Source organism: Talpa occidentalis, unplaced genomic scaffold, assembly GCF_014898055.3.
Source record: "Talpa occidentalis isolate TD23 unplaced genomic scaffold, MPIMG_talOcc4v2.1, whole genome shotgun sequence".
Taxonomy (NCBI): domain Eukaryota; kingdom Metazoa; phylum Chordata; class Mammalia; order Eulipotyphla; family Talpidae; genus Talpa; species Talpa occidentalis.
The window spans coordinates 129,854,883-129,877,414 of record NW_026555331.1 but is presented as its reverse complement, the minus strand read 5'-3'; the positions used below and the strand labels follow the sequence as shown (position 1 = coordinate 129,877,414).

General features: G+C 42.4%; 1 protein-coding gene across 4 annotated transcripts in view; it reads right to left on the bottom strand.

The window, feature by feature from the left end:
- The window catches only part of ST7 (suppression of tumorigenicity 7), a 222,700-nt gene extending 201,071 nt beyond the window's left edge, over positions 1–21,629 (bottom strand). For 3 of the 4 annotated variants that reach the window (XM_054692580.1, XM_054692590.1, XM_054692589.1), the window contains exon 1: positions 21,143–21,368. In XM_054692580.1, coding sequence (XP_054548555.1) covers positions 21,143–21,293 — 151 coding nt within the window. In that variant the 5' untranslated portion in view covers positions 21,294–21,368. Of the gene's footprint in view, positions 1–21,142 lie in introns of all 4 variants that reach the window. The other variant, XM_054692582.1, reaches the window with a different exon arrangement.
- Between the last annotated feature and the right edge of the window lie 903 nt (positions 21,630–22,532).

Below are 22,532 nucleotides of genomic sequence, written 5' to 3'. Positions count from 1 at the left end.
AATAAATAAAATCTTAAAAAAAAAAAAAAAGACTAAATGGTCATTAGGACAGTCCAGGTTTTAACTTTCTTGAATGCCTCTCGTAAACTTGAAATAAAAGGATGTGAATTGAGCATCTACTCTGCCATGTATTAGGCAAATTTTATTATGTTACAACTTACTTAATCCCCACAACAATCCAGTCAGGAAGTTATTAAAGTCCTCATTGTATAAATGAGGAAACTGAGAGTCACATATTAAATTCTTGTATCATATAAACATTAAGTGATGGAGCCTTCAAAGGCTTATCTAACTATTGGGTTCTTGGAGGAAAACTAAGTAATACAATAGGTGAAGTATATACAAACTCATTGAGCATTTAACTCAGGCCATAAATAACTGACTCCAACATGGATACGAGAAAGGTGCTACTAGATTACAGATAATCCCTCAAACTTTGGGAATAATCAGATTGGTAGCCAAAAAGGGGCAGAGCCTTTGAGCATAGTAAAATTTAATAGTAGTAGTAGCAGAAGCAGTAATAGTAGTAGTAGTAGAAAGATAAGGACTTTGGTGTCAGGCCTAAGTACAAACCAGTGTTGGCAAACTAGTATCAGCTGAGGTCCTCTTATGCAGCAGAGCATGGTAATGGGGTTGGAGACACAAAGATGTCCAAGGCAGACACAACCTGCTCCCATTCTCTACAGTCCTGTCCTTGAATAATTTTCCATCTGGTGGAGATGATGTCAGGCTCATAAATTCTTTTGGCATACCGGAAAAGGTCACTGAATCCATAATTTGGCAAGGAGCAAAAAAGATTTTCTTAGAAACTTTTTTTTAAACTGTGTATAAAGATCGCTTCCTTCACAAGAGAGGTCTTTATAAATTATTCATGCCAGCTTTCAAAATGTCCTATTTCCCTCTCCCCCTCCCTCCTTCTGGGTGTCAAAATACATGTAGAGTAAGGAGGGCACAAGAACAAGGAGGGGCCCAACATGCTGTGTCAGAGCTGAGCGGTGTGAGGCAGGTATCCCCCAAGAGAAAGGGGAAGAGATGTAGAGTACATTGGATGTTGGAGCCCAAACAAGACAAGTGGGGCCTCTGAAGAGGACTACTCAGCACATGGCTTCAGAACCCAAGCCTGTCAAAGTCAAAGTGAAATGAGAAGGGATATTAGGAGACAGTGATTACATAGAGACATACCAAGCAAATATTAAGGAAATGGTCCCAAGTACCTCACTGTTGGAGATATGAAAAGGGAGAAAACTAGAATAAACCTTGGAGGGATCAGAACAACATTTCAGATATACACAGACAGTCTCTCTTTCTCTCTCCCCTGCCCGCCATGCAAATTGGGAGCAACAGCACACCAACAGCAATAAGCACATCTTAAGTACAGATTTTGGATTCTAAATATTTTTCTCCACTGAAAGGGTAAAGGATTCTTTGAGAAATCATCCTGATTCCAGGATGAAGCAGATAAAATACAAGTTGAAACTGGAACATTTTAATACTTAAGTTCTCAAAGAATGACAGGGACATGTCAAAAGGACACAGATGCCAACTTGAAGGGGCAAATCTAGTACAGGCCAAATCTGGACATTTTAAGTATCAAAATAACAATGACAGTAACAAATTATAGCCCACTGAATAAAATAGGAACCAGGAATCCACACTGGCATAAATATATACATACATACACCAGAAGTATGATAAAGAATTTATATAATTTCAAGGTGCTTCTCTACAAAATACTAACAATAAAAGATCTAAGAATAACTTTACAGTAGCAAATCCTAGTAGATACCACCTTAATCAGGTGATCAAAATGAGGATCATCAGTATTGAAGGGAAAAATCATAAGCCCAATAAGATGTAGTAAGGAAAACACAGTATCACTACTATGACATTCCTGTTAAGGGTGTAGATGTAACTGAACTGAATTATGAAGAATCACTGGAAATCCTGAAAAATAACTGGCACATATTCACCAAGTGTCCAGGTCGTGAAAGTCAAGGAAAGAATTAATAACTGCTCCAGACTAAAGGAGACTAGATATATGGAGACATTAAAATCAATACAACATTGCAAATTGCATCCTTTTGCTGTAAATATGAACTATTGGTAAAACTTGAATAGGATCTGAGAACTAGATGATTGTTCTGTGCCATTATGAGTAATCAATCTGATCAATTTCTGATTTTAATCATTTTACTGCGGTTAGGGTGGAAAAGAGCTTTTATTAGACATACACATTAAAGTACAGGTTAACACACCAGCAATGTTTGTATTTCTCCAGTAATTCTGCAAAAAAAAAAAAAACCTGTATTTTTTACTTTTTCCTAAGTTTGAAACTATTTTAAAATGTTTTTATTTTAGTTATAAAGAGTTAATGAGAACTGCTAGAGAAGCCTCAGTAAATTATCAGTTGTTCCATAGAACCAACACCAAAAGAAGGACTCAGTTTGTAGAGGAACAAGACCTAGTGTCGTTAGAGTCCAGGGAATGACAGACCTGGATGCACTATCACATACATAAGACTCTAAAAGGAAGGTCAAGATGCTCAGGAACCACAGGTAAAGGAGAGGATAAGAACCAATGGGATATATAGATTAGGTGCTGCATTTTTTTAAAGATTTATTTATCTATGCATATAAGAGCTGGGGTACAGGCCAGAGAAGTGGGGAGTGAAAGGATTCACCAGGGACAGAGTGGGGGGCAGAACCGACAGACTGACTGAAATACATAGCCAAGGAGAGGAGCGGAAGAGACAGGAGAGGTCTGCTGCACCATGTGGGTTTCTCCCTGGCCGGCCGGGCATCGAACTCGTGCTGCAGAGGCTGTGGATTGCTTCATAGTGTGGTGCTTAACCCCTTGCGCACCCCTTGGTACTTAACCCCAAATTAAAAATGCAGCATCTGGATGCCCCAGGTGCTGCATTTTTAATTTGGGGTTATTGGAACCATTTGGACTCAGGAAAACTAGAGGTATCCAACTTGCAGATGAATCATCTGGTCTCCATGATAAAAAAAGAAATGAACAAATTTTAAAAAGGCTAAGAACATGTGTGTGATGGAAATGATGTTCCATGAAGTATAATTTGTATGGAGTATGGGGTATGAGTTAATACTGAGTATCACACTAGGAAGGTTGACCGAAGTTAATAGAAGGAAGCCTACAATACTAGGTTTAGATGTCTCTATCTTATTTGCTAGGCAACAAAAAGACACTAAAGGATTTCAAAGCAAAACCCTAGTATGTAGAGTAGATTAGGAGATTAGAAACAGGATGATCAGTTGAAAGATTAGTATAATAAGATTATTAAGGCTGAGGACTTGAAGAGATTCAAGTGGCACTACAAATTTGATAGGATTTGCCAACTAAACACATGTAAAGGAAGGAATACATTAAGATTATTATGGGCCTTGAAAGTGGTAGGATCCTTGAGAGAAACTGAGTATTTTGATTTTTGTTTTTAAAGACTTATTTATTTATGCATACAAGAACAGGGTACAGGCCAGAGGTGTGGGCGGTGAGAGGATTCACCAGAGACAGAGTGGGGAACAGAAGAGGCAGACCGACTGAAACACACTGCTGAGAGGAGCAGCGGGCAAGTCAGGAGAGGTCTTCTATGCCATGTGGCCTGCTCCCTGGCTGGGAATCGAACTCTTGCTGCAGTGTCTGCCGTCAGCCTCATAAGTTGCATCTTAACCCCATGCGCCGCCAGGGAGACCCAGAAACTGAGTTTTTGTTGGAAAAATAGTGGGCTGTATTTCCATAAAAATATTGAACACGCAGTAAAAGCATGCAAGCCTGGAAGCTGGGAGAGTGTCAGAAAAGAAACAAACTTGGCTTTCATCTATGAGATTACTCTAGGATAAAACAAAGAAGATCTATAAGAAAAGACTTGAGGGGGCCTCCCCTGGTGGCGCAGAGGTTGAGCCCTGGGCTGTGATGCTGCCCGCAGCCTTTGCACCGCCGGTCGCCAACGAGCGTCCCACATGGCACGACAGAACTCTCCTGCCGCGCCCGCTGCTCCCCTCAGCAGTGTATTTCGTCGGTCTGCCTGTTCTGCTCCCCGCTCTGGCTCTGGTGAATTCTCTCACCCTCCCGTGCCTCTGACTGTACCCAGTGATTGTATAAATAAATAAATAAATTAAAAAAAAAAAAAAAGAAAAAATTTGAAAATCGAAACTTGAGAAATGTCTCTTGCTAGGAAAAAGAGATTTAAATGGTTGAAGGACTTAGAGAAAAATGCCTTAGGATAAATGTTTTCCATTTGCCCCTCTAGATCTTTATCCATCTCTCTGACCTGCTTGCCCTCTGGCTTTGACTTAGAAGAACCAATGAAGATCCCAACAAAGGATTAAGATGCAGAGAAGAAAACAGGGCAGGGCATCCCAAGGAACAGAATCATCTCAGTCACAGATTGGTCCTGTCTCTCTACTAATGGCTACAGTCCTTCTATATAGCTTCCTCTTCAGATTCCACTAAGTGCTGCTTCCCCTGTCCCTTCAGCCTGAGGGTGGTAATGGCTCCATGCTACTGCTGATTCCAGGGTGTTATACTTTTATTACTAATAAAATATCCTTGTTATCCTATGCACACCTTCATAAATATTCCCTTTATTAAATTCATCTCAAGTAATAGATCTTTTTGTGTATAATCTTTTTCCTTTTGGGGTGTTCATTAACAAAATGCCCCATCCTTGCAGCAAGAATTACCTCCATAGTATGTATCAAAGCATTTAATTTCCCCCACTTAAAAATCTGGCCTTCCTAGTGGCGCAGCAGGTTGAGCGCAGCGCTGTGAAGCTGTCCGCAGCCTGTGCAGCGCAGGCTCGATTCCCGGCCAGCCAGGGAGATTCCCACATTGCGCAGCAGACCTCTCCTGTCACGCCCGCTGCTCCCCTCAGCAGTGCTTTCGGTCTGTCTGTCTGTTCTGCTTCCCACTGTCTCTGGTGATTCCTCTCACCCTTCTGTGCCTCTAGCCTGTACCCCAGCTATTGTATAAATAAAAATCTATCTAAAAAAAAAAAAACTTTTACACAGCATTCTTGTACTAGAGTATAGAATGGAACTGCCATTATAGTAAGCCGAATTATTGTTCATAATCCTTCACACATCCTCCCTGCACTGGAATTACAATTCATATCTTCATGCTTTGCAGTGCCACCCCCTAGAATTAGCAGAGTTTATTTCCCTACTTCCACAGATGTCAGGCTTGAACATGTGACTTGCTTGGGTCAATGGAAGATGGGAAGAAATGATAATGAGCCAGTTAGAGATATGGCCGCTAAAAAAGAGAAAGGTAACCTACAGCGTACAACACTAATCCTGAAAGCCCAACCACAACTTCTGTAGTACTCCAAACAAGTTATTGAACTTGCTCAATAACTGACAGTTTCAAAAAAAAAAAACCAACCCTGAGAGTTTCCCTAATTTTTGTCCCCACTTCCTATTAATGAGTGACCCAAAAAAGTCAAATATGCTCCCCTAGCCAATAATATGCCATGCCTTGCTTCTAGTTAAACCACTTTCAGCTTCCTCATACCAACAGCCACAATCAAGGTAAACCTGAAAACTTTTGCTGCTTCTACTGCAAAGCTTTTCTACTGTTCTGCTTGTCTTTGAGTCTCTGCAAAAAAAGCAAATGGTGGGCCTCCCTGGTAGCACAAGGGATTAAGATGAGACCTATGAAGCTGTCTGCTGCATGAGTTCAATCCCTGGCCAAGGAGCTACCCACATGGTGCAGCAGACCTCTCCTGACTCGCCTCAACAATGTATTTCAGTAGATCTGCCTATTCAGTAGATCTGCTGCTCCCCTCAACAGTGTATTTCAGTAGATCTGCCTGTTCTGTTCCATGCTCTGTCTCTGGTGAATTCTCTCACCCCCTACACGTCTGGCCTATACCCCAGTTCTCGTATGCATAAATAAATAAATCTTTAAAAAAAAATAAAAAGGAAGGAAAAAGATACCCAGACATAAAAAAAAAAAAAAAAGCAAATGGTGGTGGCAGACTCCCTTGCTATAGCAAGCTCTCAATAAATAATAAATAGCATTTACTTGCTCTCATATGAGTGGTCTTTGCATATTTCCACAGAGAAACAAAACTCTTCATTCCATAAGTGTGGGCTATGCATAGTGACTTCCTACCAAAAGCATTTGAAGGGGAAGGGGAGTAACTTTCCAGTGTAACTTTTTCCAGGGAGTAACTTTCCACTGGACTTTCAAGTCCAGTGACTTGACAAACACTACCTCAGTCAAGTGATCAAAGTCAATATCAGGTAAGTCAAGTCCATGGTATATATACCCTTGGTATGTGATGAAAAAAAAAAAAAAGGCACTTTACCTATATGGCCTTCCTTCCTAAACCCATAATTCCAGAGAAGTCATTGAAAAATACCAGACCAGGGCCTTCCCTGGTGGTGCAGGGGATTGAGTGCCGCACTGTGAAGCTGTCCGCAGCCTCTGCAGCATCGGTTCAATCCCGGCTGGCTGGCAAGGGTCCCACAGGGAGTGGCAGACCTCTCCTGCCTCACCCGCTGCTCCCCTCAGCAGTGTATTTCTTCAGTCTGCCTGTTCTGCTCCCCGCTCTGTCTCTGGTGAATCCTCTCACCCTCCCGCGCATCTGGCCTGTGCCCCGTTCTTGTAAAATAAATAAATAAATCTTAAAAAAAGAAAAATACCAGACCAATCCCATTTGTGGGACAGTCTACAAAACACTTTACCAATATTCTTCAAAACTGTTCAGATCAATCAAAAATAAGAGAACTATGAAAATCTGTCACAGCTAAAAGGAGTCTAAGAAGACATGACTACCAAAGGTAATGTGGTATTTCCAGATGTAATCCTGGAATATAAAATGACTTTCAGGGCCTCGCTGGTGGCGCAACGGGTTAAGATGCAAACCATGAAGCTCACCACAGCCATTGCAGCAAAAGTTCGAAGCCCAACTGTATTTGTGAAAAGACATGGAAAGTACTCTCTCCTACTCATGGCACATTTTTTTGCACCCCCTCCTTTCTCTCTCTTTCTCTCTCTCTCTTTCTCTCTCTCTCTCCCCCTCCCTCCCTGGTACAGGGATAGAACTCAGGAATTCAGGCAGTAGCGGTGATAATGCTGAGATTTAACCCATAGGCAACCAGGGAGGCTCCAGATATTTTTTTTAAATAAAGAGAAAAAAAACTACCATTCTAGAAATTAACTCAAAAGAAAAAAAACTGATTAAGTCAGGCACTGATCATTCTAAAACACGAATATAGTAGCAGCAACAACAGTAGCTACAACTAGATATGTAAATGTTTTGAGCATCAGTATGTCAGGCATCATGCTAAAGCGAGGGTAAGATTAGCTTATTTAATCCTCATTATTCTCAGTTACAGATCAGGTAACTGGTGTTAAGATCATAGAACTGATAAACAACTTGAAATCACATTGGCCTAGTGTTAAAATGCAGTAAGGGCATCATCAGACTTCACTGCCTTCAGTAAATTAAGAGTGGTAAGTCTGGATACAATTTAGCCTCTATAACACTGACTGCACCAGCTAGGCCTTCACACAGCACACCAGCATGATGACTTAAGCAGCCTGCCTGACCAAAGCCACCTTTAATGTCCCCACTAACAAAGACAACCAATGAAAGGGGAAGATGGGACAGTGGTCCTAACCATCAGGAGCTAGAAGTTAACAACAGAGCAGCTGGAGAACTCCGGGCACAGAGGGTACATTGCCTAACCATCACTGGGGGCACAGAAGCCCTGCCAGACACCTGTGGGCTCACGATTGTTAGCACTTATTCAAGAGAGCACAACCTTAGTACTGTACTTCCAGGACAGTGTAGCCCCAGAAATTCAGGTTTATTTGAGTTATTTTGTGATCAGTGACCAAAAAGGAAGTAGGAATGATAGCAAAGTGAATCCCTTGATTTTTTTTGCAACACTGTATCACGTCATGACTAACACCCACCTTATTTCTAAAAGTAACATACCTTAAGGTTTGGGGGTTTTTTTAAGTTGTTTTTTTTTTTTTTAAGATTCATTTATTTATTTATTTATGCAAACACTGGGTACAGTCAGAAGCGCGGGAGGGTGAGAGAATTCACCAGAGCCAGAGCAGGGAGCAGAGCAGGCAGAAGGACCGAAGTACACTGCTGAGGGGAGCAGCGGGCGGCAAGAGAGGTCTGCACGCCATGTGGGATCCTCCGCTGGTGGCTGGGGAGCAGCCGGGGATCGAACCAGCGCTGCAGAGGCTGCGGGCATCTTCGCAACCCAGGGCTCAACCGCTGCGCCACCTGCGCCACCAGGGAGGTCCAACATACCTTAAGTTTTTACTAATATAAGAAGTCTACCACGCCATTTTAGATAATTTACAACTTCCTATCATAAGAAAATTAGAAAAAGGAATTCATCAACATATAACACTGGTCTGCAAGAAGGAATTTCTTGTTCTCCAATATGTCTGAGAAAGGAGGGATGCAGGGGCCTCCCTGGTGGCGCAAGGGGTTAAGATGCAACCTATCAAGGGGTTAAGACAAGCTAACCACAGCCACTGCAGCACAAGTTCAATCCTGGCCAGGGAGCAACTACATGGCACAGCAGACCTCTCCTGACTCGCCCACTGCTCCCCTCAGCAGTGTGTTTCAGTCAATCTGCCTGTTCTGTTCCCCACTCTGTCTCTGGTGAATACTCTCACCCCGCTGCCCCCCCACACACACACCTCTGGCCCGTACCCCAGCTCTTGTGTGCATAAAAATAAAATAAATCAGGAAGGGAGTGAGGTGAGGGAGTGAGGTGAGGGAGGGAGGGAGGAAGGCGTGCAAAAAAATGTGCCCTGAGTAGGAGAGAATACTTCCATTTAAATGCAAAGTGAAAACTCTGTCTTTTCACAAATACAGTTGGGCTTCTTGCCTAGGAGGACATGTAAATTTTGCCAAAGCTACTGAAAGAAATACATTAAATAAATCAATTTGAAAGGACTGATACCATTTAGCTGCACTTTTCAATTTTCTGTCTGGCTAGTCAATGCTAAAAAGAGAGTTCCATAAAGTCAAGCATCAAGGCATTCACAATCAATAGCATATTTGTAATGAAATATAATTTAGTCAAAATAGTAAATGATTACAAAGAATACAATACACTAACAAGATACTGTTTAATGTATAAATATTTTTATACTTTTGTTTATGCAGACATTACAAACACAGTGTATACATTAAAAAAGAACTTTATATTTTACTTCTGAGTCATGTTTATTGCTAGAAAATGAGTGAGACTATTAGAGATATCCATAATAGTCAAGACAGGTCAGGGAAGAAAAAGCCTTCCCTGGCACAACCACTGTCCCACAATACTAATCATTGCACTTATAAATCATTTACGTATTCCCTTTGGTCTGAATAATAATAAATCTTTCAGCTGAACAGTTTTCTTGCAAGCTTTGAGTTTAGATCCTATCTAGCCTGAACAATAACATGTTGTCTGCCTTATCTCTGGTTAAGTATCTCATTACTGGGCCTCCCCGGTGGCGCAGCGGTTGAGCCCTGGGTTGCAAAGCTGCCAGCAGCCTCTGCAGCGCCGGTTCGATCCCCGGCTGCTCCCCAGCCACCGGAGGAGGGTCCCACATGGCGCGCAGACCTCTCCTGCCGCCCGCTGCTCCCCTCAGCAGTGTACTTCGGTCCTTCTGCCTGCTCTGCTCCCCGCTCTGGCTCTGGTGAATTCTCTCACCCTCCCGCGCTTCTGACTGTACCCAGTGCATGTATAAACAAAACAAACAAATGAATAAATAAATAAATAAATAAATAAAACATGCCTCTATTTAAAAAAAAAAAAAGTATCTCATTACTACTCTTCTCCATAACATATATTCTCATGGTTAAAGCTGAAAATGCTCATCTTCAAGAATTATAGTTCCTTTAGCCATCTTTTAATTCTACCAGAAATAAATATTATTTTCTGCAGGCAAGCAATAAAAAGTAACTGGTATAAAAACTTAACATTTTTGAGGAATACTTTTATGCTCCAAAGTAACTAACAGCTGCATATCTTTGCTTAAACTTAAGAAGTGGTATGTTACATTACCTCTACTTTCCCTTGAAAGAAGCTGATTGTTCAAATAATATAAAAGGAATAGTATGTTCTTAGCATAAGGACTTTCTCCAACTGATTAGATTCGCTATATGTCTTTTTTTAATGTTGCATTTTCAGACCTTCACCAAGTGGTAAAGCAAATACAACTTTCAGTTTAGAGAAAACACAACTGAGAAGCAAGTTTCTAATACTTAAAAATTATAATTAGCTTCTCACAATTTATCTCTCAATTGTAAAGGTGTAATTTAAAACACTGTCTCTGAAGAAATGCAAATGTCCAATGGGCGTATGAAAAAATACTCAACATCCCTTATAATCATGGAAATGCAAATCAAAACCACCATTCTTACACCAGTAAGAATGGCACATATCAGAAAACTAGCAACAACAAATGTAGACAAGGATGTGGTAAAAAAGGAACTCTACTACATTGCTGGTGGGAGTGCAAACTGGTCCAACCACTGTGGAAAGCTGCATGGAGGTTCCTCAGTCTACTAAAAATGGAGCTACCATATGACCCAGATCACCCCTAGGGATCTACCCAAAGGACACAAAAACACTGAGTCAAAAGAATACCTGTACCCCTACCTTTATTGCAGCATTATTTATAATAGGTAAAACCTGGAAACAAGCCAAATGCCCAAAAAATCGATTACTGGATCAAGAAGGTGTGGTATACATACATAATGGAATACTATTCAGCCATCAAAAAAGATAAACTAATGCCATTCTCAGCAACATGGATAGAGCTAGAAGGAATTGTGTTCAGTGAAATAAGTCAGAAGGAAAAAGAAAAATATAGGGTGGTTTCACTTATATGAGGAATATAGGAAACCAAATAAGACATCAGGGGAAAAAAATAATAACAATACAAAACACAACAAAACAAAGCAAAAACAAACAATTCTAAACCAGAGACATTGTGCAGGGAAGGAGAAGGGAGTGGGATCAGATGGAGGGAGGGAGGAGCACAGGGGACTGTGGTGATGATGCACAGGTGAACTGGTGAAGGAAATTCTATGGGACTATACCAGTGGGGGGTGGGGGCGGAGCAAACATTGTTTAAAAAATGAACAATGATGTAAATATAAATAAACAAATAAATAAAAAATTCTCTTTGCTAGAAGAGCCAAATAAGCCAAGAATAGTTTCTCTCTAACGTCAAGTACTCTGAGTCTGAACTATGAAAAATATAATTTGTATTACTTTATTTTAAATAAAATATATCAATGATAGAGGACAGATACTACCCTTCCCCTCCAGAAAAGCACAAACCAGATCACCACAGTTCTTACGATGTGACACTATAAGAATCTAAATGTATGTCACAGAAAAGGCAGTAACATAGTGCATGCAGTAAATTTCAAAACAGCCACAAGGATTATTAGATTTATTATCAATATTCAATAAATAGCATCTGTCAAACAAATGAAAAAGATCAATTTGGTAGGGATGTAAATTTCATTTTCTTATTCCTAACAGAAAGATTCTAAAAACTGGAAAAGCTTAACAGAGAGAACTATAGGTATTCCACTATATATATATATATATATATATATATATATATATCTCACTATATATATGTAATGGTGGTATAATTTCACCATATATATATATGGTGTATGTGTATACAAAAATACACACACATATATATATGCACATATATTCTACAATAACCAATTGCTAATTAAGTAACCTTTCAGAATAGTATTACAACTGACTTAAAACAAAACAAAACTTCTCTAACTCTAGGTCATACATAAATCCAAATACAAATGGACACATTTTTAAAAAGACATTTATGACTCAGAGTATTTCAGCTATTTGTACTATTTTAAATTGTTAAACTTTTTTATTTAAAAAAAATAGTCCCCACTCACTGACTTAAGACATTCCTTTAAAGTCCTCTATAGGCTTGCTCAATTTTTCAGAAAAAAACTGATACTTAACCAAGATTCTTTATTAGATTTGAAGATCAACTTAAGAAACACATGATAGGATTCTCCACAGAATGTGCTTGTAACTACAACACTTCCAGTTTCCTAAAATTCAGAGGGAAAAAAGATGGTCTCTCAGATAAATGTTGCCATATTTTACTGAAAGATTTAGTAAGTGCAAATAATTAAACAATGATTCCTCTGGCCAGAGGTACAGCTAATATAAAATATTGCCAGAGTTACTGGGCCTGTCAGTTTCTTATTTTAGAACAGTAGGAAGAGCAGGAATGCCTGCTTTATTCGAATGATTGGAAAGAACAACTGTCATATCCATTATAATACCAAAAAGGAATTACGTTATATACTCTTTCTCTTTTGGAGAACTCAAAATTCTTTATAGATAGGTATAAAAACGTCATATACATTACAATAAGGATCTTGATAAATATTATTTCACATTTACAACAAACAGATATTCAATAGTATAGTTCTAAATAGTCTAGTAAACTCATTATCTTGCTTAGTATGATTTTTGAATATTCTTTAGAAAGAATATCCAGGATAAACTAGTTCCTATTATATACTATAACACATCACTTCACTGTGAGAGACAAAACCCACAGAATACCGCCTTGTGGAGAAACAACCTACCGTAATGTCTTAGGTTTAAAGAGTAGTTCCCAGCCTACAATGCTCTTTCTCATTTGTTTTATTATCTCCTATGGAAGTTGCATTCCTATAAATGTACTAACTCTTGACCAAAGTGGGAGCCAAAAACAACCATCTCAACCACAAAAATATTCACAGAATGCCCAGGGTGGTGCCTATTACAGTCTACTTAGGAAGTATAAACACTCCTTAAAGTTATGGTATTTGTCCACTTGCACACACTTTCTGTCAGTCCATTCCAGCAACACGTCTAGACAATCACTGAGCTGTCTGGACCCAGCTGATCAGCCACACTTATACCACACTATCCCCTCTTCCACTGAGTGCTTTCCTGCTCTCAATTTCACCATTATTTGCATCTTGAGCAATCACCCCCTCTAAACACGCAGGAACACTTTTCCTCTCTTGTCTTTCTTTGAACTCTTGCCCCAGTTGCCTCAAAAGAATCCTTTTACCTCACTTACTTTCAGTTGTGAGTCAAATAATAAACTTTGCCTGAAGTGCTGGGTATCAGCAATACCCCTCTGGTGAAGTAAAATAAGAAAATGATCATCACAGGCCTCCCTGGTGGTACAGGGTTTAAAGTCTCAATGCTATCAAGCTGTAGGCAGCCACTGCAGCATGAGTTCAAACCCTGGCCAGGGTGCTAACCTACATGGCACAGCAGACCTCTCCTATCTCACCCACTGCTCCCCTCAGCAGTGGTTTTCAGTAGATCTGCCTGATCTGCTCCCTACTCTGTCTCTGGTGAATCCTCCCCCACCTTCACCCCAGCACCTCTGGCCTACATGCCAGCTCCTATATGCATAAATAAATCTTTTCTTTTTAATTTTTTTAAAGATTTATTTATTTATTTATTTATTTATTTATTTATTTATACAAACACTGGGTACAGTCAGAAGCGCGGGAGGGTGAGAGAATTCACCAGAGCCAGAGTGGGGAACAGAACAGGCAGACTGACGAAGTACACTGCTGAGGGGAGCAGCGGGCGGCAGGAGAGGTCTGCGCGCCATGTGGGACCCTCCTCCAGTGGCCGGGGAGCATTCGGGGATCAAACCGGCGCTGCAGAGGCTGCGGGCAGCTTCGCAACCCGGCGCTCAACCACTGCGCCACCGGGGAGGCCCAATATGCATAAATAAATCTTAAAAAAAAAAAAAGAAAAAGAAAATGACCACCAGAGCCATCAATGTGGGAAAGTCTTAAAACACCCAGAGTAGGGGCCTCCATGGTGGCGCAGCGGTTGAGCACTGGGTTGCATGGCTGCCCGCAGCCTCTGCAGCACCAGTTCGATCCCTGCAGCCTCTGCAGTGCCAGGTCACCGGTTGGATCCTGGGCCGCTGTCAAGTTTCCCACATGGCATGCAGACCTCTCCTGCCACTCGCTGCTCCCCTCAGCAGTAGATTTCATCAGTCTGCCTGCTCTGCTTTCCCCTCTGGTTCTGGTGAATTCTCTCACCCTCCCACACTTCTGACTGTACCCAGTGCTTGTATAAATAAATAAATAAATCTTAAAAAAAAAAAAACAAAAACAGAGTAATTCACATCTTCTTTTCATGTTTCATCATTGAGCAACAGCTATATGATGGAAATACAAAGATGAAAAAGTCATAGTCCCCATTCTCAAGCCCTTCTGCCTTCTAATTATACTAAGGAAAGAGTTTCTTCCAAAAGTTTCTACCACATTGCCCTTCTCTCTCACGCACTGCTTTCCGATCAAAATACATATTTTTAATGTGTTCTCCTGTATTCTTCCTTTAACAGCACAACTGGTATTATAACAGTATTCATTTTGCCTTGGACAATTTTTATTTCACATGTACAAAAAGAAGATCTGCTTGTCATAAGATATTAATAGACTTTGTGGACAAGTCCAGGAAACCTAATGACCAATGAGAAAGTATGCAGCACAGTGCTTGGCTTGTGTAAAAACTCAATAAAGGGTAACTCCTCATCCCTTCCTAGTACTAATCAACAGATGGACACGCAATATTATTTTTAAGATATGACTTCTACCATACATGCTCCTTGCCCATAGTGAGAAAAAGATACATGTGGATGCATCAGTGAATAATGCAATACATTAGAGGATGTCAATTATTCAGCACAGAAACTGAGAGGACTACAAATGACATGAGACAGTGTCCAAGTAAAAATTAAAGGGAATAATGCAACTTCAGTTTTATAGGCACCTACCTCTCCAAATGAATGGATAAACAAACCAATAGATAAATGAATTAACCAATGAATATACAATGGTTCAGAGTGAGATAAACAGACAAGAACCACCAGGCATATAAAATTATGTATGTGATGGGGCCTCCCTGGTGGCGCAAAGAGTTAAGCACAGCACTATGAAGCTATCCACAGCCTCTGCAACACAAGTTCAACCCGGCCAGCCAGGGAGATACCCACATGGCACAACAGACCTTTCCTGTCTCGCCCGCTGCTCCCCTCAGCAGTGCTTTCAGTCAATCTGCCTATTCTGCTCCCCACTCTATCTCTGGTGAATCCTCTCACCCTCCTGCACCTCTGGCCTGTACCCCAGCTCTTGTATGCATAAATAAATAAATCTTTACAAAAAAATAAAATTATGTATGTGCTATACTCAAGACTCAATGCTAAATGTTATCTTATTTAGAATTATTATAAAACAGAAATTACCGCATCCATTTTATAAATGAAAGGCTTACAAATCATTTGTCCAAAATTACCCAACAGATGGAAAATTGGAATTTGAACTCAAATCTTTTAATTTTAAATCTAATGCTCCTGCATCACACCTTGTATTTATTTCTTTCAACAGCTAAATAATACTTTATGGAAAAAAAAAATTCCAGAAAATTGGCAAAAAATCCAATTTCTATTACATTAAAACTATTTTACTCTGGTTCCTCATGTAAGCCTAGAAATCATTCTTATTTAGAAAGGGGAATATGCAAATACATGAACTTAAAATTGTGCTTAAATACTTCAAATCAGTTCAAATTATGTTTCTCTGTATTGAGTTGCATATTGTCTGACAACATTGTTCAGAAACTTTCCCAATCAGAATCCTTTTATTATCCCATACCCCACAGACAAAATCTTTTTCCATGTTGGAAGAAACCCAAGTGCCATTCTTACAGATACGAGGTTCTTAACCTTACAGTAAACATTTAAGGGAAATCTTTATAATTTAGAATCAGTAAACACAATTCCCAATCTGATATGAAGTGACTATATGTCAGGTTCCAAAGCCATTCACTAAAGGACAATGTTACTGCTGAGTCACCACAACCAACTGAAATAGCTTTTCATTCATTCAACAAATACATGCTGAGGACATGTTAGAGTCAAAGTCTCACTGTTCTAAAGCCCGGAGATACTCAATAAAACAGAAAAAAATAAAACAAATATGGTACATATTCTCATCAGGTTTATAGTCACATGAGGAACAACTATGAGAGAGATAACAAGTAGCAAAAAAGAACAATAATGGTGCTAAGTGCTATGCAGAGAATTCAACAAATCTGGTGATATTGTAGTGACTGGACAGTCATTTTAAATTGGGTCATGAGGGCCTCCCCAGTGGCGCAGCGGTTGAGCGCTGGGTTGCGAAGCTGCCCGCGGCCTCTGCGGCGCCGGTTCGATCCCCGGCTGCTTCCCGGCCACCGGCGGAGGATCCCACATGGCGCGCAGACCTCTCCTGCCACCCGCTGCTCCCCTCAGCAGTGTACTTCGGTCCTTCTGCCTGCTCTGCTCCCCGCTCTGGCTCTGGTGAATTCTCTCACCCTCCCGCGCTTCTGACTGTACCCAGTGCATGTAAAAACAAACAAACAAAATAAATAAATAAAACATGCCTCTCTAAAAAAAAAAAAATAAATAAATAAATTGGGTCATGAGGGAAAGTGTCTCAAAGGAAATGAATTTATGCAGAGTTGCCAGTTTTCAAAGACTGTTGCAAAAAATCAAGCTAGGAAAACATTCTTGGTGGAAGATCCCCAAGGCAGGAACAAACGAGGCGTGTTTCAGAATTAGATTGAATCACAATATGTCTGGAGGGTGGTGACCACCTAAGAAAGAGTGCTGAAAGTTCACAAAGAAAGGGTAGGAAGGGGTTAGATCATCAGACTTTTTAAGTCAGGGCAATATATTTGAACTGAAAAAGGTCACATAAAAACTGAAGTTGAATTCACTAACAATTGGAGTCCAAACTGGAAAGAAAAAAAAAAGACATATACTTTCATCAAATCTGTGTATTTGCTTGGTTCTACACTACACATAATGAAATCTATCCCAAGACACTGAAGCAGAATCCTAAAGATAGAAAGAACCATAAGGGATGTATAGCTATCATTGTACATATATGGAAACTGACAGCTTAAGAAAAAAGCATCTTTCAGACTATTTCACTAATGGCTGAGAGAAACATCTCCAAAAATGAGTAAGGGTGACAAAGATGTCTGAGATATAGCTAAAATCAAAGCAACAATAACAAAAAAAAGTCCTTTTATGTGTTCATAAACTGGACCACCACAGATACATGTGACGCATCATAGAATTTCCTAAGTTTTTCTGACAGTTTCTGACCTCTATCTAAAGCTGAAGACTTAGAGGAGGTACAAATTCAGTAATCTGTTTGATTAATTCCCACTCTTTCAATCTCAATTCACTGGGTATACAATAAATTGGATTCATTGATCCAATGAATGGTAAGGATCTACTGTATGCAAGGAATGATACCAGAAAACAAGGAGCTAGAATATAGCAGAAGCTATAAAACATGTATACAGAGAGACGCATACACCACTTTCAACTGTATTTCCTCCACTTTTTTTTTTAATATTCATTTATTTATGCATACAAGAGCTGGGGCACAGGCCAGAGATGCAGGGGATGACAGGATTCACTGGAGACAGAGTGGGGAGCAAAACAGGCAGAGGGACTGAAGTACACTGCTGAGGGGAGCAGCGGGCGAGGCAGGAGAGGTCTGCTTCACCATGTGGGTTGCTCCCGCCAGGGATCGAACTCATGCTGCAGAGGCTGCGGATGGCTTCATAGTGCGGTGCTTAAGCCCTTGCGCCACCAGGGAGGCCCGCCCCACTTTTTTAGTGCACTGACCTGCACTTTCACATCTTCATGGCTTTCTTCGGAAGGCTCATTCCAATGTTTCCCCAACTCAGGACCATGGAATTCTCAGGTTCCAAGGCTCAGTTCAAAGGAAGCTCCTATCACCGTGCCCACATTCTACCTTGCATCATGGGAAGCTGTACCCCTGTTATAAACTCCTTATTTAGCCTGAGTTTTACAAATGTTTTTATCTTTCCCATCACAGCACCTGTCATTGTGCCTTATGCATGAGAAGCATTCAAGAAATGAAAACAACTAGTTGAGTTAAGCACATTTACCACAAAATATGGTCAAACAAAGACAGAATACTAAAGTTGCCACAAGTTATCAAGATAAGAAGAACATGCCAAGTATTGTAGATACCCAAAATGAGTCTGGAACATTTTTACCAGATTGCAAAACCTTAGAAGTGCAGCACTGGGCCTGTGTTAAAAAGCCCTGGCTCCTGGCTACCTCACAATGGTAGCCTCAAGCTTCCGTGAAGAAGAGGCGTGCACCACCTGCAGCTCCCTAAAAACAGCTCTAGATCCAGCAGCCTCTCCAGGAACACTTGCCTTCACTGTCATGGGAAAAGAAGGCACCACAGGGCTTAGCAACAGCACAGGGCTTAGCTTGCCCTCCAAGGACAAGTTCCATAGGGCAGGGTAGTTCCTATCTTGCCCTGGCAGGATGGGGAGATATCTCACTAACTCAAGTATAGATTTTTGTCCTAAAAGGGGATAAGGGGACAAGGAGAGGGGGTTAAATTGATAGTAATCTTTTGGCAGTTTTCCAACTTTAACAACTTAATTTTACTGAAAAGGGTGGAAAAAAAGGTGTCTGCCATTGCCTTTTGAAAAACCTAACTACTCTGGGGTGGTTTGTTGCCATAATTTCATGCTCATAATTGATGCCAAAGTCCTCCACCCACCCAGTTTCTCACAGAAAAGCAGAGAGGTAAGAAAAACAGAGAAGTGTGTCTCCTTTTACCTTCCTTTATGACTGAAATGTGCAAAAGCCACACTGTAAACAGAAGGCCAGTGTCACTGGGGACAGTAATCTCAGGCTCCCTCTATTACGTGTCTGGTGAGGTTCATCAGTCCAGATGGCCTGTTTGCCTTCTTATTTTCTCTCTAATAATGTCAAATGAGAAATGGCCCTATACAAGTTAACTAAGACATTTTCAAGAAAAGCTAGATTCAAAATTACTGGGACAAAACCTAATAACTTTCTTTCTTTGAAACTACACGCTTTCGGGCCTCCCCGGTGGCGCAGCGGTTTAGTGCTGGGTTGCGAAGCTGCCCGCGGCCTCTGCAGCGCCGGTTCGATCCCCGGCTGCTCCCCGGCCACCGGAGGAGTGTCCCATATGGCGCGCAGACCTCTCCTGCCGCCCGCTGCTCCCCTCAGCAGTGTACTTCGGTCCTTCTGCCTGTTCTGCTCCCCGCTCTGGCTCTGGTGAATTCTCTCACCCTCCCGTGCTTCTGACTGTACCCAGTGCATGTATAAACAAAACAAACAAATAAATAAATAAAACATGCCTCTATAAAAAAATAAATTAAAAAAAAAAAAGAAACTACACGCTTTCTCAGTACATACTCTGCTTCCTTATTCTGTATAAAACACTGGCATGTGGTTCTTATGGGTACATGGACATAGACACACATGGATGATCATCTAACTTACTTTTAAAAAAAAGGGATATACAATCGTGTTTGAAACAAAAATGTTATATGTGTAGTAAATGACATACATTCACTTTTTTAGATTCCAACAATGAAAAATTAAACCCACTTACCAAAAAACATAAGGTTCCATTGCCACATCTATTCAAACAACCTCTTAACATTATAGAACTTTAGCACTAGAGTTATACCTTGGAAATACATTTGCTAAAGCAAGGAAAATAGTGTTGTGGCAAACAGCACTGCAAAAGATGAAAACCCTGGTCTCTGGAATGACTGAATGCAAGGGCTGAGCAATGCCTATTAAAGAGGTAAGATAGTTTGAGGGCGCAGAATCCTACCTGCCTCCCAAAAAGTGTATATACTATCCCTAGGGGTACTCTGAAACAAATGGAAATAGGAAGTTAAAGTAACCAAGATGACTGAAGCTTAGTATTTAAAAGCACAAATATTTAACAAAATAAATACACTAGCCAAGTCTTGCAAACGTTGTTTTAGTGCAGTTAACAACAAAATGCATTTCCTGACCTGGGCACCCAGAGTATGTAAGTCACACACCTGGGAGAATATACACATTATCACTACATTACATGTACACATAATCACACTCACTCACACACACACACACACACACACACACACTGTGAAACTGAAAAACAAGACCCGAGTCTCACAACTACCACCAGAATTCCAGAAGGACCGAAACCCTTCCTGTAAAATATACTCTGTGTTTCTGAATTCTCTCAAGAGTCACTGTTGCTTATTTTTTGAACGATTCAGTGGGCTGCGTGCAAGTGTGTGAGGCCCCAGTTCCAGCTGCTCTCTGCGGAGCTCCCTTCTTCATATGTGACCACCTTGACCTAAGACTCTGGACGTGGCTAATTACCAAGATAGTAAAATCACTGAATCCATCATAAATTCTAGATTTTCCGTCTCTGTCACTCGACATTCCCTTTGGCAACCTGACACGTCATCCACCGCCCCAAAAGTACCTTCGGGAGTCCCTCGCCTCGTCTACACCAGAGCCACACCGCCCCCTCCCGGGGTGGGGGGCGCGCGACCCAGAGCGGGTGGAGGGCGTCGCCCGGGCGGTCGCGACCCCCGGATCCCGGGATGGCCCCAGGGGCGGGAGAGGGGGTGGGGGTGTCGCCCGGGCGCCCCTGAGCCGCACCCCACGGGGGCGCCCGCGGCCGGCCGAGTCCCGCGGGCGTGAGGAGGTCCGCCTCGTCGGACTTCACTTCACGCCGGGCACCCGCGGCCGGAGGGAGTGAGGAGGGCGCGGTGTGGGTCTGAGGCGCCCCCGGAGTTCGCGGCAGACCCCCGAGGGGCGACGGCGTGAACTCGGGCGCTCCGGCCGCCCGTTCTCCTCCGTCGCCGCCGACCCGCACGCGCACAGCAGCCGGACCGAGCCGGGGCCGTCGCCGCCGGCCGGGCCCGCCTCGCGGCGTGTGCCCGGCGGGCTCCTCCTCCGCGGGGCCGCTAGACCGGGCAGGCCCCGCGCCGCCCCCGCGCGCCCTCCAGCCTCCCCGGCCGCCTGAGGCGCGGCGTCCGGGGCGGGCGGCCGCGAGCGGCCGAGCGCGGGCCGGCGCGTCCCCGAGCGCGCCCCCAGCCGCCCGCCCCCGCCGGCCACGGCCCCGCGCGAGTTGCACGAACTTTCCCGGCGGGGGAGGGGCGGGCCGCGGCCCGGCGGCCGGCCTTACCTGTGCTGAGATTGTCGTTGATCTTCAAGGGCACCCGCAAGATGTAGACCAGGAAGAGCACGACGAAGAACCACACGGTCCAGAGATAAGTCCAGGACCAAACTACGCAGGACTTGAGCTGCTCCAGAAAACCCGTGCCCGCTTCAGCCATTTTTCGGCGCTGCTCTCTGCTGCCGCGGCTCTCGGTGTCTGCCGGGATGATTCACCGGCCCCGAGGCGCTGCTCCCGCCGCCGCCCGAGCGCCCCCGAGCCCGCCCGCCCGCCGCCTCCGCCGCCGCCGGGGTTTCGGGAGCGGCGGGAAAACGCGCGCGGGCCGCGGGCGCGCGGGGCTTTTCTCTCCCCCCAGCCTTATTGCTAACTCCCTACAAGTGGCTTTCGTGGAAGGGTCACGTGGTCGCTGCCCCCTCACGTTCTGATGCCATTTGTGTTTGTTACCCTAGTATTTGGAAAGACAGGCCAAGTGGCGCCCTGAGGGAAGCTCTTGACATAATAAGGATAACTCGAGTGTGGGAAGGGCTTACTCTGGGCCAGGCAGGATTCCAAGGCCTGCAGACTCTCATTTAATGCCTCCGACCATCGCCAGGGTCTGTATGGGGCAACTGAGGCACAAGGCAATTGTGTGATTTACCATTCAAGCACCCCCAAAATGCAGTCGTAAAGTGATTCCAGGGCTTGGAGATCTTCCACCCTACACCCTACTGGGGGTTGTTTGGTTTGGTTTTTGTTTTTTCAAAATTGTAGCTCAGGAGGGATGAATGAACCTGGAGCAGCTACAGATAAATGTGTTATCACCCAAACCTGAAAGCTGACATCATTCTATTAAGCACGGTTTAGCTTGCCCAAGCTACTTACCTTTGTTTTGTTTCCCTTGAAGTAGTAGCAGAGGGGTTTTCCAAAGAAATCTAGACATGATGGTTTCAAAATCAGGCCTGTGTTGTCCTCATAGAATGTGTTTGGAATTTTCTCTTCTTCAATTTTATGGGAGAGTTTGAGAAGGATTGATATTGATTCTTCTTTGGCATAATTTACTATTGAAGCTATCTGGCTTTGGGATTTTGGGGGTGGGGGGGGGATTTTAATTACTGTTTCAATTTTGTTACTCATGCGTCTCTTCAGGTTTATTATTTCTCCCTGATTCAGTCATGGAATGTTTTATGTTTCTAAGAATTTGTCCATTTTTTTTTTTTTTTTAGATTATCTGATTTGTTGCTATGTAATTGTTCATAATATTGTTTTGTGTTTCTTTGTTTCTATGTATCTTTTGTGACTTCTTTTGTTTCTAAGTGCCTTTTTTTCTCTTAATGGTCTGACTGAAGTATTTCTATTTTGTAAATTTTTTTTAAAGAACCAGTTTGTGGGCCTCCCTGGTGGCGCAAGGGGTTAAGTCTCA